Here is a 14,810-nt window from a genome sequence, read left to right as displayed (position 1 = left end):
ATGCCTAAATAAATACATGGAGCTAATATATCACAATACAGGGTATATTTATCTGCTTTGCAGGAGTGGGATAGAATTAGACGGCAGTGTCTCTCTCAAGGCCAGCCCCGCTGTAATTCATTCCCCGAGGCGACCAGCCAAGGGGAGGAGGAGGAGGAGGAATTCTGCAGGCAGCAGTATTGATGGGCTACTCCCAGAAGCTTTGTTTTAATTAATTTTCAGAGCGCTCCTTGCAGTGGATCAGGCAGCTCCTTCAAAGCCTCCTTCCACCCACTGCTGCCCAGGCTCTTGTGCAGGGTTTGGGGCAGTGGGGTGAGCCCAAGAGTCCCCTACTCCTTTGAGCCCCCAGGCTTTGGTTAAACAGTGCAAAAGCTGTTGCTGTTTTTAAACAGGGAAGGCTTCCCCCTGGCCAAGAGGCCTCTTTGATGGCCACAGAGTGGGCAGGTAAAATTTGTCACAGCTTTTCTCTTCCCTTTTTTATTGACTTTCTGCTTGTTCCTGCTGCCAGGGGTCAGTGGGGCGTTGGCTGGACTTTGCCAAAAGTCCACTCAAACCATCCGGTTCCCAGGTGCTGACGCAGTGCCCTGCCCCTGAGATACGAGGGGTTTGAACAGCGGGTCTGTGGTGCTGAGGCTGGAACGGGGCTGTGCCAGCCCCAAAGCTTTTCCTGAGTAAGCAGCTCTGTGAACCTCAACTGCATTTGCCCCGCGAGCAGCGAGGTGACAGCAGCAACCACAGCTCAGCGCCGAGTTTGGGGTGACCTGGCTGACATGGAGGGACCTGTCCCCATCCAGGACACCATGGCAAGTGACACGGAGCCCTCCAACACCATCAAACTGCTGCACCTGCTTTTCCTCTCCACCTCCTGGGGAATGCAGGTCTGGGTGACCTTCGTGGCCGGTAGGTTGGGCTGTGCTGTGCCCTCTGCCCAGGGGGGTGGCACAGGGGAGGGGGGTTTGCCCCAGGACTTACCTGCTCTCCCCCTGGCAGGGTTTGTGATGAGCAGGCACCTCCCTCGCCACACCTTCGGCTCCATCCAGCGGGAGCTCTTCCCCTACTACTTCCACATCAGCTCCACCTGTGCCTTCCTCAACCTGACCCTGTTTGCCATGTCCCACCCCAGCGAGCGGCTCTGTGAGGAGCACAGGACCCAGGTAACCTCCCCCTGCCAAACATGAGCTGGCCATAGCCCAAACCCCTTCCTTGTAAGCCAAGCTCCACTGCCTGGCTTGGAAATGATGGATATCCATGCAGGGCTCTGGTTAAAAGAGTGTAGAAGAGAATTTTTGAGAGAATCGAGAGATTCAGATTTGTAGAGTTGAATGCAAACAAAATAATTTAGTGCCGTAGACTTGGTTGGTTCCAGAACAAATTTGGGAAAAGGCAAAAAAGGAATGTGCCGAAAGATTTGCTTGGAAATTAAGAATAAAAAGGAAAGAAACAACAACAACAAAAAAAGAATCAGAAGATTCCAAAATAAATCAAAAAATAACCAAAGAAAAATCATGAAGTTAAATCATGTATGATGTTCATATATTATTTTGTTTGTCTTCAGCAATACAACCTTACCTGCCAATCAACCAAAGACCAATGTTCTGAGATCAGTTGTGTAGTAGAATTTCTTTGTTAAATGATAGTTTAAGGGAAATATGGGGTTCAATTGGATGTTAGTCTTTTCTGCTTTGTCTTTCCTATACAACCCCAGAAAAGACACTTTCCACCCGTTTAGTCAGCATGCCATGGGATGCTTGGCCAGTTCCAGAGAAGATTGACAGAGCCATTCCATACACACTCACAGGGGGTTGGGGCAGGGGGGCAAATTTAACCCTCCACATGCTCGAGGTGCTCACGGCCGGCTTTGCTCCCCCGCAGACCATCATCTTCCTCGTCTGCATCGCTGCCTCTGTCCTGAACACACAGTGCTTTGGGCAGGTCACCTCCGACACGGTGGCCGAGCTGCAGCTCCTGGAGCAGAGCCAGGGGCTGGGGCAGGAGCCGGGCCGGGCAGGCAGTGAGCCCCGCAGGCAGCTCCAGACCTCCAGCCCCAGGTACAGAGAGCTGGCCCGGCGCTTCGCCCTCTGCCACGCTCTGTCCTCCCTCTGCAACCTCTGCTGCATCGTGTGCAACGGGCTGAGCCTGCACCACCTGGCTGCACAGCTCTCTGCCCTCTGAGGGGTGCAGAGGTGAGGGCTGAGCCACAGCCCAGCCCCTGCTGCCTTCCTGTAAAGTAACCCTGGGCTTTGGACATCAAACTGCAGCATCCTCGGGTGGAGATACCCTGGCTGTGTTTGTGCACGGTGAAGAGATTTAGGAATTGTGAAATGGAAGTGTTTTCTCTCCAGCTGCCTGCAGCCAGCCTCTGTGATTGAAGCAGGAGTGTTTTATGGCTGAACAGCTTTCTAATGCCCTGTGCATTAGCTGTGTCTAAAGCTGCAGTGTGTTCCTGCAGTCACAGAGAGACTGCAGAAGAGAGAAATTGAGAATTACTTCTAATTAAAAGCCAAACACAAATACAGAAGTGTAGAAGACCCTGTATGTTGGCTGTACCAGTTAATATAATGGATAAAGGTCTTGTTATGGTGGGGTTCACAGTCAGTGCCTGGCATCCTCTTGTCTTTCACAAGGTGAGAAAAAATGTTGTCTCATTCATTAGGTAGGAGTCAGTCTACTTAAAATAGCCATGTTTATTCCAGGTTCTGTAGGACATTCAGTAAGGTATCAAAAGGGTCAGTCAAACACTGACAAACAAAGAGCTCTGCTGTACCCTGGGCCAGCAGCACAGCCAAGCAGTGACAAAACAGCAGCTGCTGAGTCCCAGGCAGGAACCTGACTGCATCCACCCTGCTGCAACAGGCAGGTATCTCCCCAGGCCACTGCTGTTAAACCCCAGCAGGAACAGCCCACCTCCGAGCAAATCTGTGATTCTTCTCAGGTAAGGAAGTACATTCCCAGCTGCTGTTACTGCAGCCACAGCCAGTGTTTGGCACTGCTTCAGGTTTATTTCAAAACCACATGCAGCCTATCATGGAGGAGACCTTCTGCAAGCCAGCTGGGTTCCCTTTTAAACAAATAATCCCCTCATGTTAGCCCTTCCTTCTCCTGTGCTGCTCCCCTGGAAGTTTCCCTGTGTGCCAAGATTATTTTCCTCCCCTGAAGAGTGCAAGGTATTTTTGTCCAAGCAGAAGTCTGCAGCCTGGAGCTGGGCTAACAAACAGCAGCCTCTTGCACAGGATTCCTTATTTCTTTCTTGCTCATTACAGTCGATGCACTTTCTTGCCAGAGAAGTATTTCTTAGAGAAAGGAGAACGCTTGGCAAACACCAAAACTGTCGGGGTCCCGGCCTTTACAAAATACCTGCAAAGATTAAAAGGAGTTCCTTGGCTTCCTTGTAGCTGGCCTAGTGTCCTGGAAAGCAAGTGACTCCTGCACAGCTCCATAAGGACTGACCTCCCAAAGGCTGGTGAGGAGCCTTTGTGCTGATTAGCAGAGCCTCTTGGAGCCAGGGCTAAGCACATCTGAGGAGGAGTGTTTCATGAATCAACTAGTCTCCCAACAGCTTCTTTTAATTAAGGCAGCTGTTATTCTCCCTCTGGAAGAAGGGCTCTTTTGCAACTGCCCTTACAGCCTGAAATCTGAGGGCTGATGGACACTGCTGAGTTTTATGGGGTGACAGAGATCCCGCTCCCACTGCGACAGACCGAGCCCCCCACGCTGTGCAGCAGCTCCAGCCAGCTGTGAGATGGTGCAACTCAACAGCACAGGCTGCCCAGGAACTTTTTTGGCTTCACAAACAGCAAATTCTTGTCTCTCAATAACAGCACAACTCTTTCAAGGCAGTTTCAGAGCAGAACAGTGCTGCGTGCTGCGCCAGGGGCTGCTCACACAGCACTGTGAACAGCGAGAGCATTGTTAACCTTCAACATGCTCTTTATAGGCTGCTGCCTGCTTTTCTTTCTTTTTTTTTTTATTTTTAAAGTAGTATTGTGCAGATGGGATCTGGAATAGCCCTTCTGTGCTCCTCAGCTGTGCCCAGCTCCCTTTCCCATCTCCATCCAGTCCTGGAAAGAGTTGTTCATTTTTTGGGGGGGAAACATATGTAAGTTGCTAAAGCCAGGCACAAAATCCATGCAGCTTTATACCTTCGAAGGCAGGACTATTAAGTCAGAGAAGAGTTAGGACTATTAAAGAACAAACTGGACTTAAAGCTCATACTTTTTTGCCTTTTTCCCCCTGAACATGGACAGGTACAGCCTCACCTTTCATGCTGCAGCACTTGTAGCAATGTGTGTTCTGGGTTCACCTCATACATTTCTTCTCTTTCTTCATCTTCAAAATAGAGCTGGAAAAAAATGTGGGGGGATGTTATTAAATGCCTAAGGTACATGAAAGAAAGCATTAAGCTGCTGAAAGCCCAGTAACAGCACACCAGTATCAGCTGGGGGTTTATCAAACCTCTGTAGCTCGACCTGACTGTCGGATGCAAAATTCAGCAACACAGGAATTGGTTTGTGTGAATTCCAAGTTTTCCCTGGATAAACCAGCTTAGGTTCTCCTGGCAGTGGCAGCAGGAAGGCAAAATACACTGGCTGTTCCCATGTTTCACAGGCAATCAATCCAAATCTAAGGGCTGCTTCTCAACAGGTGAAATGCAGCAATGTTATGAGATAAACTGAGTGGGTTTAGAGGTATTTGAACAAAACAGAGTTGATTTAAGAGATTAAAATCCAGCAATGGTGCATTAGACTGTAAATACACACAGGACTTAACCTGGAAAAGTACACAGCCACTGTCCTTCTGGACCTGTCTGCTCACTGTACACAGGGTTGTGCTGCTGCCTGGCACAGATGACACTGAAGTGGAAAATGAAAAATAAACATTCATATCCTTCTATGTACAACTTCAGAAAAATTCTCAAAACCTGCTGCAGCCACAACCAGCTCACAAACCACCTTTGCTAAAAGTGTTAATAGAGATATATTATCTTGATCTGATTATGTGCTTAAGTAACTCCACTTAGTTCTGAAAATAAACTATTATAAAAATAATATTTTCTTATTTGCATTGAGCAAGTCCACAATGTAATTAAAAAAACAGGCCACCTATCAGCTTGATGGTTTAAATCTTAATTATTGATACAAAGATGGAATCTAAGCAATATCTATAAATACTTTCTGTCAAATACAATGTAAGTGGGAAACAACTTCCACTTTCATAAGTGAATTCTGTCAGCACATGTGGGCAATATTTGAATTTACAAGTGAGGGTAACATTCTTGTTTCATATTTGTGCATGGTAAACAGATGCCAAGACTTTCATACCCTCAGAGCTGTGCACTTTCTCACTCTAGAAATAAAAAAACCCCACAACACAACCACCCTGAGATTGAAGGAAAGTCAAAATTCTCACCTCAAGATTGTTGGGAAGGTATTTTTTTTCTAAGTCCCAAGGAGGTAACTCAGCAAACATCACCATTAAATGATCAATAAACCTAAAAGGCAAAATACACTTGGTCAGCTTAGATGAGTGCTCACCTTCAATAACTTGTATACTTACATTTGAATGATGGCAAAGACACATTAGCAAATTAAACAACAGACTTGAAAGTAAGTTTAGATCACCAATAGTTCCTTCCCTTCAAACTCATCACTTTCCCAATGAATCCATGTTGTAACTCAGGTTATTGGCTTCAAATCTGAGCAGTGCAACAACAAATTATTTTTAACTTTACATCTTCACACTGAAAAAGATGGCAAAATCAGCACCCTGCATTTTGTCTGAAATGGATTTTCCTTTGACACAGTCCCATGTTTCACCAGATCAGAGTGATGAGAACATGTCTGTGTTTCAAAGGCTTCTTTTTTTTTTGGTACTTGAGGAGTGTTGGAGGCCAGTTTGTTCTAAAAATCCATTTCCACTTCCTTTAGTCACAAAAAGGCACAGTGAACATTACATAAAAGTACTACAACTTTACTAACCTGCTTGCACTGTAATTTTAAGTCCTAAACTTATTAATAGATCTGAGGAATATGTCTTCCAACAAACAAAAAGTTACAAATTCCAAGTCTGCTTAACACTGCAAGATCAGAAATTGAAGTTAACATCAAGGAGAGTGGAATTCTGAGCCTGCCAGTCACTCACAGTCTGAAAGGTCTGCAGCACTTCAGTCAGACCTGCTGAAAGCCCTGAGGAGAACTTTGGGGTCACTGCTGTTTATGAGAGGTCCCCTTTGGAAGCTTTTCATAATTTTTAAGTTTAACCTTTTTTCCTGAGTCACCATATTTGGAGGGCCTTGAAACAGCACCTTAATGAATCTCTAAAACCCACACGTGTGGATGGGTCACAGGGATCCCTGGCCACTAATTAATTACTGCTCTGAGCTTGCACTGCAAGCCCCTTTAATCACCCTGGCTAAATGTGTTTGTCTGCACTATAAATTTATGTAAATCACACAATAATTCAGGCTGGAGAGGACCTCGGGAGGTCATCCAGTGCAGCCTCCTGCTCAAAAAGCAGGGTCAGCTGTGTGACTGGAAATCTGGAACTGCTCCACCAGCATGGCAGTGTTTCACCTGCTGCCTGTTCTCATTTGCTCAAACACCCCCTCCATGCAAGAATGCTGCTGGCAGAGCATTTACCTGGAGTTCTCATGAAAAGCCACAGTGAAATCTGTCTGCTCGTGCTCAGGGTACAGGAAAAGGACAGGCCAGTTCAGGTTCCCATCAGCATCTAAGTGCACCTTTGCCCCCGTGGCACTGTCAGAGTGGAACCCATCCAAGGATATCTCAGCCAGGCCATCTGACACTTCCTCTTCTTCATCTGAAGGCTCAAGAACCAGCTTGATATTTCTTTCCTGGAGAGGAGGGAGGGAGGGAAAAGACCAAAAACCAACTAAAAATCAAACAGTTATGGTGAGGAGATTAAGAACAAAAAATTAGCATTCAGTAAAAGGTCAAATTGTGTTTGTTCTTGTTAATGGGTCAGCTCCTAAACATGTCATTCAAAGCTTTCCCACAGTATCAGACCCAGTGACTGGACTTCCCAGTAGAATCCAGAATCTCAGCCAGATATCCAGACTCCTCATAAACAAATGAGGAGAGGTGGGAATTCAGAAGAGCCCACACATGCAGAGAAGACCCTGAGCAAATATGTGGAAAAGGATGAATTGAAAATCCTTTTCTCTGGGGCCTGCCAGACATCACTACAGAGTGCAACTACACACACCAGCTCCTGAGAACATCTACTCTTTTAAAGAATTTAGGAAAACTCACTCTTTCCCTTGGAAAGACAGGAGAAGAGATCTGACTACATAAGAGCCCAAAATATTTTAATGTAGCCCAAACATTCACTGAGGAAGGAGAGGATGCAGGACTGATTCCCTCCTCTACCCTACAATAGTTATCTTCCATTCTTCCACAGAATTAATGCCTGTGGGCAGCAAAGAGAGCCAGGTTCATTGGGGTGATGTGATGCTACAGCCCAGCAGCCAGAGCACTCACAAAGCTCAGCCCATCTCCTAACACTGGGTCTGTATTTTGCATTAGTTATTATCTGAAACACAGAAAGCTGGGCGGTGGGGCTAGAGCCATGCAGACCTGGAGAAACTTGGTTTAAACTCATTTTTTTTTTTCTCTAGCCCTCAAAAGCCAATGTATGAGAACCAACCTCTAGAGAAAAATGAGAGAGCTCTTAAAAAAAACCCAAAATCAGCCCCTCTCAGCGACTCACCTTTATTGCTGCAAGCAAAACCTCCTTCTGACGCTGCTCTTTGCTCTCCATCACCTTTGCTTTCCTGGCATCCCGCTCCTGAGTCCTCTACAGGCAAGAAAAGGGTGCACTGTGGTCACAGAGAGCAGGTCAGTGCCCATCACTGCCCTTTCCTGACAACCCAAGGGTGGAGAAATCAGTTTGGGTCCCGTCCAGCTCCTTCCCCTGCACATCTCAACACACAACACATGGAACCACCACTGAATCCTGTCTGGGGACATCCCACTGCACAGAAACCTGGATGGAGCACCCTCCTTCCAAGGATCCCAAAGAGACAAGCACTGCAGATGCCAGGCTGCCTTAATATTTACCTTTAATTTGTCAGCTTTAGCTCTCATTTCCACAAGCTTTTTCTCTTTTGAGTCTATCAGCAAGCCTTCCTCACACCATGCTAATGCTTCTGAGAAATTCTTTAGTTCCATGTGACAGAGAGCTCCTGCAAGGATTAATATTTTAAGTTTCCAGTGTTAGAATCACTGTACAACTACTACAAAACTGGATTATAAAGACAGCATTAGGTCTAGTGTTTCTGCACTAAACTTCTTCATCTTGTGTGGTTGTGTTCAACCAGAAACTTCCAGCAGGTCAGTTGAGAAGAAAATTTAAAATATTTCATCAGTTCTTACATCCCTTAGTCACAGAAATCAGCAGAATTATCCTAAAAGTGTCTGTTACAAACAAAATTTTATCATTGTAATTAACATTTCAGAATTTGTCTTGTTAGGAAAAATAAAAAGGGGGATTTCTATGGGTTGGAAAAAAAGAACAGACACCAAAACCAGCTTTGTGGAAAACAGGAAAAGTTATGTTGTACTCCACAGAAACAGGTTCAGTGCCTCTGACAGATACGGGAGATGAAGAACAAAAAGATATTTTGATTGAAAATGCAAAACAAGAGGCAGAGCTCTGTTTTGGGGAGAAACAACAATGAGAAGTGAAGAGCTCTCTTCCAGTAACTGCTTTCCCCTTCTGAAATGAATTCTGTCCAGAAACAAAGTACGATGCCCACTCACAATAATTTATGCTTTATAAACACAATTATTACACTGAGGAAACAAAGCAACAAGTAACAACAGCCTGTTTCAGGGCTGGTAACAATAACAGCACAATCAGTAAAGTTAACACCAGCTCAGTGTTTGGAAAGGATGCCCCAGGTGCTCCAAGAAGCAGCACCAGCTTTAACTCTCACCTCTGATGATGGCTTTGAGATGGGTGGGCTTCAGCTTTTTGGCTTGGATGGCATCATTCAGAGCAGAACGGTAGTTACCTGTAAAGCAAGTAAAAATAAAAGTGTTCAGAACCTTTCACTTGTATTTAAAAATCAGAGTGAATAACCAACCAGATATTATTATTAGTATTAATAGTATTATCAACCAGATACCAAGGTGGCAAAATAGTTTATGCAGAGACCCTGTAAATTCACTGTTTCTACAATCACAGCAAAGTGAGAGGAGGGTTAAAAAGGAGCAAACTAAGAACAAGAAGTGAAAGGACAGGGATCAATGATACAAGTGAGAGATAAATAACATGGTGTGAGCACACCACCTCCCTGCAACACACAGCAGCATTAAAAAGCCCAGAACACCTTCCCTGCTGCATGGACACTGTTGATTGGATGGTGGTAGCTGTAGGAGAGTCACAGAATTTATTAAGGTTGGTAAACACCTCCAAGATCATCAAGTAATGGTTTTAAACTAGATGAGGGTAGACCTACACTAGATATAAGGAAGAAATTTTTTACAGTGAGAGTGGTGAGGCACTGGCAGAAGTTGCCCAGAGAGGTGGTGGGAGCCCCATCCCTGGAAACATTCCAGGCTGGACAGGGCTCTGAGCAAACTTGTTTAGCTGAAGATGTCACTGCTCCTCGCAGAGGGGTTGGACCAGATGGCCTTTAAAGGTCCCTTCCAACCCAAACTAGTCTATGATTCTAAAAAAACACACTGTTTTTGCCCTGTCCTGGAGCCAAGGCTCGAGCAGAGCAGCAGGTAACAGCAGGAAGGAAGAGAAAACAAACCATGAGCTGAACTGAGCCAGGACTCAAGGAATCTCCTTCTCACGGATAAACCACTTACTCTGCCGCATCACAAAACCGAAACAAACAAACAGAAAACCCCAAACGGGGAGGAAAAGCAGCTCTGGAGCGCGTTCCCAGGCGGTGGGAGGCCCCTTACCCAGGTGGAAATGTGCAGCGCCGCGGTTTGTGAGCAGCACCGCGTCCAGCTCCGCATCCCCGCTCCGCCTCCGCAGCCCCTCCGAATAGGCGGCCACGGCTCGCCCGTAGTCCTTCTCCTTGAAATACTCGTTCCCTTCGTTCTTGTACATGGTGGCCAGCTCTGCGGGGAGGCGGGGGGGTCAGGAGGGCACAGGGACAGGGACAGGCACAGGGACAGGCACAGGGACAGGCACAGGGACAGGCACAGGCACAGGGATACCCCGATCCAGCCCCAGGCGCACCTGCGGGGCTCCGCTCCTCATCGAACAGCAGGGACTGCAGGCAGGCCAGCTCGGGCTGCCGCGCCGCGTCGATCTCGGCCGGGCAGCGCTTCATGAACATGGGGATGGCCTCCAGCTCCTGCGGACGGACACACGGACACATATACAGCTCGGCTCTGAGCGCGGCCCCGCTCCCGGCCCCGCCGCCTCACCTGTTCCCAGGTGTCGGGGTGCAGCGCTCCCCGGTACCGCGGTGGAGCCGGGGCTCCGGACACGCCGTCCTGCTGCTCGGCCTCCGCCATGCTCCTGCTGCTCCTCCCGCTGCCGCCCGGCCCCGCCTGAGACCGCCCCCGCCGCGTCAGGCCCGGCCCCGCTCCTTCCGATGAGCCCCGGCATCGCACCGGCCCCTGCATCCCACCGGCACCGGCCCCTGCATCCCACCGGTACCGGCCCCTGCATCCCACCGGTACCGGCATCCCACCGGCCCCTGCATCCCACTGGTACCGGCATCGCACCGGCCCCTGCATCCCACTGGTACCGGCATCGCACCGGCCCCTGCATCACACTGGTACCGGCATCCCACCGGTACTGGCATCCCACCGGCCCCTGCATCCCACTGGTACCAGCATCCCACCCGCCACGGCATCCCACCGGTACCGGCATCGCACCAGCACCAGCATCCCACTGGTACCGGCATCAGCATCCCACCGGCACCGGCCCCTGCATCCCACCGGCACCAGCATCTGACCCACCCCGGCATCCCACCGGCACCGGCATCACACCGGCACCAGCATCACACCGGCATCCCACTCGCCTCTGCATCCCAGCGGCACTGGCATCCCACTGGCACCAGCATCCGACCCGCCCCTGCATCCCACCCTTCCCCTCCTCAATCCAGGTCCCGCTCCTTCCGAGCGGTCCCGGCATTTCACTGGCATCAGCCCCGGCCCCACTCATTTCAACCCACCGCCTCCACCCCACAGCGGGGATTTTTTAGGAAAAAATTCTTCATCCAGAAGGGTTGTCAGGCGTTGGTAGAGCCTGCTCGGGGAAGTGGTGGAGTCACCATCCCTGGAGAGGTGGATATGGCAGCTGGGGATGTGGGTTGGTGGTGGCCTTGGCAGCTCAGGTTAATGGTTGGACTCAATGATTTTAGAGGCTTTTTCCAATCTAAATGGTTTTGTGATTTTATTACAGTGGCATCTGTTGCTTATGATCTCTTGGTCTCAGGCACAGGGTGAGGTGACCCCCTCCAAGGAGCTCCCTGTCCCATCAGTGCTGCTGGGATGGCACCAAGCTGCTCCTCATGGGAGCCCCGGGGCTGCCATGGCAAGTTTCCCCCTTCATGGGGACCTGAGTGTTCCCAGAGAGAGGCAAACAGAGGAAAGGCACCTTCCTTTGTCCCTCTTTTAGAGAGACAAGCTGAGAGCATGGCAGTGAGGGGAGCCCTCCTGTCCCCTGTGCAGCCTTGGCTGTCCTGTGTGTTCTTGATAGAGGCCATGGCCAGCCTGTCTCTGCCAGGGGAGGGTATGGCCCTGCCAGTGCTCCCACAGTGCTGGAAAAAGCAGCTTCCAGGGACCTGTACCCAGAGGGAGGAATGTCCCCAGCCCTGTGGGGGAATGTGGGTTGATTCCAGCTCAACCTCAGCACCTGGCACACCTGCAGGACACCATGGCTGGCTCTGACGAGAGCTGAATTTGCCTCTGCTCACCCAGAGTCATCGCCAGGGCTGCTGAGATAAACTCACTGCAGCAGAGATGACAGATTGAGAGAGGAGGCATTTAAAGGACTTGCACTTTACTCAGCAGCTCCATGACCCCTTCCCTAGTGAGGAACAAAACCTCACCAGCATTCTGATTCCAAACCTCAAAGACCGGGGGGTCCTCACAGACCCTTTTCCCAGCCACAACCACGTAGGGATAGCCCAGCCTTTTGGCATCCTTCAGCCTTTTACCAATGGTCATCTGGGTCCTGTCATCCAGCACTGAGTCACCAGCCAGGCGGGGCAGCGCTTCAGCCAGGTGATCGTACACCTGCTCCAGCAGCGCCGCTCCCTCCTCCTCCTCCCTGCTGCCCCTCTTGGGGGGGATGAAGCAGAGCTGGTAGGGCGCAATGAGGCTTGGCCAGCGGATGCTGTCCTCCGTGGAGAGCACCTCGATGGAGGCCGCCAGGATGCGGGTGACGCCCAGTCCGTAGCAGCCCATTTCTGCCAGCCTCGGTTTGTTCTCGGCCGAGGAGAAAACAGCGTTGGCCACCGAGGAGTACTTGGTGCCCAGGTAAAACGTGTGCCCCACCTCGATCCCTTTGGTCTCGCTGAGTTTTCCCCCGCACGTGGGGCACGAGGTTTGCTCCCCGTTCAGGGTCTCCACGTTGGCAGCGAAGTGTCCCTTTGGGCACAGCAGCAGCCTGTCCTCGCCGATGTCGGCCGGCAGCTGGAACTCGTGGGACGTGGTGCCGCCGATGCTGCCCGTGGCCGCCTGCACCTTGACGAAGGGCAGCCCCAGGCGGGTGAAGAGGCTGCAGTAGGCACTGCACACCTGCTCGTAGGTGAGCCGAGCCGCCTCCTCTGAGGTGTCAAAGGTGTACATGTCCTTCATGTAGAACTCCCGGCTGCGCAGCAAACCGAACCGCGGCTTGGGCTCGTCACGGAACTTCCTGGTGACCTGGTAGAGGCGCAGCGGGAGCTGCCTGTGGGACAGGCCTGTCTGTGAGGCCACCAGCGCCGTCACCACCTCCTCGTGCGTGGGCCCCAGGCAGTAGCTGTGGTTGTGCCGATCCACCAGCCGGAAAAGCTCCGGCCCCATCTGGTCCCAGCGGCCGCTGGCGCGCCACAGCTCCGCCGAGCACAGGCTGGGCATGTTCAGCTTCTGCCCGCCCACGGCCTGCATCTCCTCGTCCATCAGCTTGACCAGCTTCTCCATGGCGCGCACGGTGGGCGGCAGGTAGCAGTAGCAGCCGGGACTGGTGGGGTGGATGAGCCCCGCCTGCAGCATCAGCCGCTGGCTGCGGCAGGTGGGCTCCCCGGGCCGGCCCTCGGACCCCGCCTGGCCGTCCATGGGCAGGGCCAGCGGCTGGAAGAGCTGCGAGAGCAGCAGGCGCCTGGCCCTGCCCGGGGTATCACTGTGCCGGGCCCTGATCCCACGCTGACGGGCGCCCAGCGCCGGCAGACGGCAGCTCCTCAGCAAGGCCTCCATGGCGGGGATGGAGAGGGTCCTGCGGAGACCGGGACAAGGCAGGGTCAGCGCTGACTGCACAGCACGGAGCCTGTGACCACCCCAACACCCGTGTATGTGCACCAGAGCTCACATGTACCTGCACACACCTGGGGGCACACGCGTGAACACTCTACGGGATGTACAGGCACCCAGACAGGGACAGGTGAAGTGCACAGGAACACCTGCACACAGCCCCGCACACCTTCCTACAGGACGCACAGGTACCCGGACACGGCCATGCGCACACACACGGGGCTGCGCATATACACAGCTGCACAGGTGGGAACACCTTCTGGGACGTACAGGTTACCCCTGCACGGCCGTGGACACACGGGAATGCCACAGGCCAATACCTGAGTGCGCACTCACACCTGAGCGTGCACTCACACCTGGGTGCACATTCACATCTGAGCGCACACACGCACCTGAGCGCACACACGCACCTGAGCGCGCACTCACACCTGAGCACGCACTCACACACCTGAGCACACTCACACCCCCCTGAGCGTGCACACACCCCTCGAGCACACTCACACCCCCCGAGCACACACACTCACACCCCCCTGAGCACACACACTCTCACACACCTGAGCACACACACACCTGAGCACACCCTCACACATACTTGAGCACACTCACACACACCTAAGCACGCACTCACACGTGCACACGCACACACACCCCCCGAGCACACACACACCCCTGAGCGCACTCACACACACCTGAGTGCACACTCACACACACCTGAGCACACACATACCCCCCTGAGCACACACACCTGAGCACACACACACCTGAGCACACCCTCACACACCCCTGAGCGCACTCACACACACCTGAGCACACACACACCTGAGCACGCACACTCACACCTGAGCACACTCACACCTAAGCACTCACACGTGCACACTCACACACACCCCTGAGCACTCACACACACACCTGAGCGCGCACTCACACGTGCACGCTCACACACGTGCACACGCACAGCCCCGCGCGCGCACTTACACCCGCGGGGGGCGCGCGCCCGGCCCCGCCGGCGCGGCCAATGGGGAGCCCCTCCCTGTCACGCGGGGCGGATACACGCGCTCGTGGGCGGCGCGCGCCGCTCTCGGTGGTTCCGCCGAGGGAGGGGGTGAGGGCGCCCCCTGCCGGCCGGGAGGAGTGGCTGCAGCAGGGAGGGGACGGTGGGTGGCACCAGGACGGGGACAGGGCTGACGCAGGACTGACATCAGGATTCAGGCGTCCCTTCCTAATTAACAAGGGCTTGGAGAAGGTCCCGGTTCTTGGGACAGGCTGCTATTGTGGAACTTGCTGGCGTCCCACCGGCTCGCAGGGACAGTGCCTTGTCTATCCTGCCCTTGGAAAAACTGACCTTTGTCACCTCAAACAGCACCT

At 51.9% G+C, this 14,810-nt stretch overlaps 3 protein-coding genes across 3 annotated transcripts; 1 reads left to right on the top strand and 2 right to left on the bottom strand.

The window, feature by feature from the left end:
- The first annotated feature begins 571 nt into the window (after positions 1-571).
- On the top strand, positions 572-2,587 carry TMEM205 (transmembrane protein 205). The gene is made up of 3 exons (XM_083867887.1): positions 572-900; positions 991-1,154; positions 1,873-2,587. Exons 1-3 carry the CDS (start codon positions 771-773, stop codon positions 2,170-2,172), a joined length of 594 nt encoding a protein of 197 aa, XP_083724013.1. The 5' UTR covers positions 572-770; the 3' UTR covers positions 2,173-2,587.
- A 79-nt stretch (positions 2,588-2,666) lies between these two features.
- On the bottom strand, positions 2,667-10,511 carry TTC4 (tetratricopeptide repeat domain 4). The gene is made up of 10 exons (XM_083867886.1): positions 10,410-10,511; positions 10,219-10,336; positions 9,936-10,097; positions 8,954-9,031; positions 8,076-8,200; positions 7,726-7,812; positions 6,636-6,850; positions 5,407-5,488; positions 4,257-4,339; positions 2,667-3,354 (listed from the first exon to the last, which is right to left on the bottom strand). Exons 1-10 carry the CDS (start codon positions 10,497-10,499, stop codon positions 3,255-3,257), a joined length of 1,140 nt encoding a protein of 379 aa, XP_083724012.1. The 5' UTR covers positions 10,500-10,511; the 3' UTR covers positions 2,667-3,254.
- A 940-nt stretch (positions 10,512-11,451) lies between these two features.
- Positions 11,452-14,482, bottom strand: PARS2 (prolyl-tRNA synthetase 2, mitochondrial). The gene is made up of 2 exons (XM_083867515.1): positions 14,421-14,482; positions 11,452-13,410 (listed from the first exon to the last, which is right to left on the bottom strand). Exon 2 carries the CDS (start codon positions 13,389-13,391, stop codon positions 11,979-11,981), a length of 1,413 nt encoding a protein of 470 aa, XP_083723641.1. The 5' UTR covers positions 13,392-13,410; positions 14,421-14,482; the 3' UTR covers positions 11,452-11,978.
- Between the last annotated feature and the right edge of the window lie 328 nt (positions 14,483-14,810).

The sequence above is a fragment of the Zosterops lateralis genome (assembly GCF_965231275.1).
Source record: "Zosterops lateralis genome assembly, chromosome: 9".
In the NCBI taxonomy this organism is placed as follows: domain Eukaryota; kingdom Metazoa; phylum Chordata; class Aves; order Passeriformes; family Zosteropidae; genus Zosterops; species Zosterops lateralis.
Note: the sequence above shows the minus strand (reverse complement) of the source record. Positions and strands in the feature narration are given on the sequence as shown.

What these genes read in the sequence shown, in the direction of transcription:
- TMEM205 (XM_083867887.1), top strand. Translation starts at nt 771, where the DNA reads ATGGAGGGACCTGTCCCCATCCAGGACACCATGGCAAGTGACACGGAG. An exon ending in CTGGGTGACCTTCGTGGCCG is followed by an intron (nt 901 to 990) that starts GTAGGTTGGGCT and finishes TCCCCCTGGCAG; the next exon opens with GGTTTGTGATGAGCAGGCAC. An exon ending in GTGAGGAGCACAGGACCCAG is followed by an intron (nt 1,155 to 1,872) that starts GTAACCTCCCCC and finishes GCTCCCCCGCAG; the next exon opens with ACCATCATCTTCCTCGTCTG.
- TTC4 (XM_083867886.1), bottom strand. Translation starts at nt 10,499, where the DNA reads ATGGCGGAGGCCGAGCAGCAGGACGGCGTGTCCGGAGCCCCGGCTCCA. An exon ending in TCTCAAAGCCATCATCAGAG is followed by an intron (nt 8,201 to 8,953) that starts GTGAGAGTTAAA and finishes TAATCCTTGCAG; the next exon opens with GAGCTCTCTGTCACATGGAA. An exon ending in TTTTGCTTGCAGCAATAAAG is followed by an intron (nt 6,851 to 7,725) that starts GTGAGTCGCTGA and finishes CCTCCTCTCCAG; the next exon opens with GAAAGAAATATCAAGCTGGT.
- PARS2 (XM_083867515.1), bottom strand. Translation starts at nt 13,391, where the DNA reads ATGGAGGCCTTGCTGAGGAGCTGCCGTCTGCCGGCGCTGGGCGCCCGT.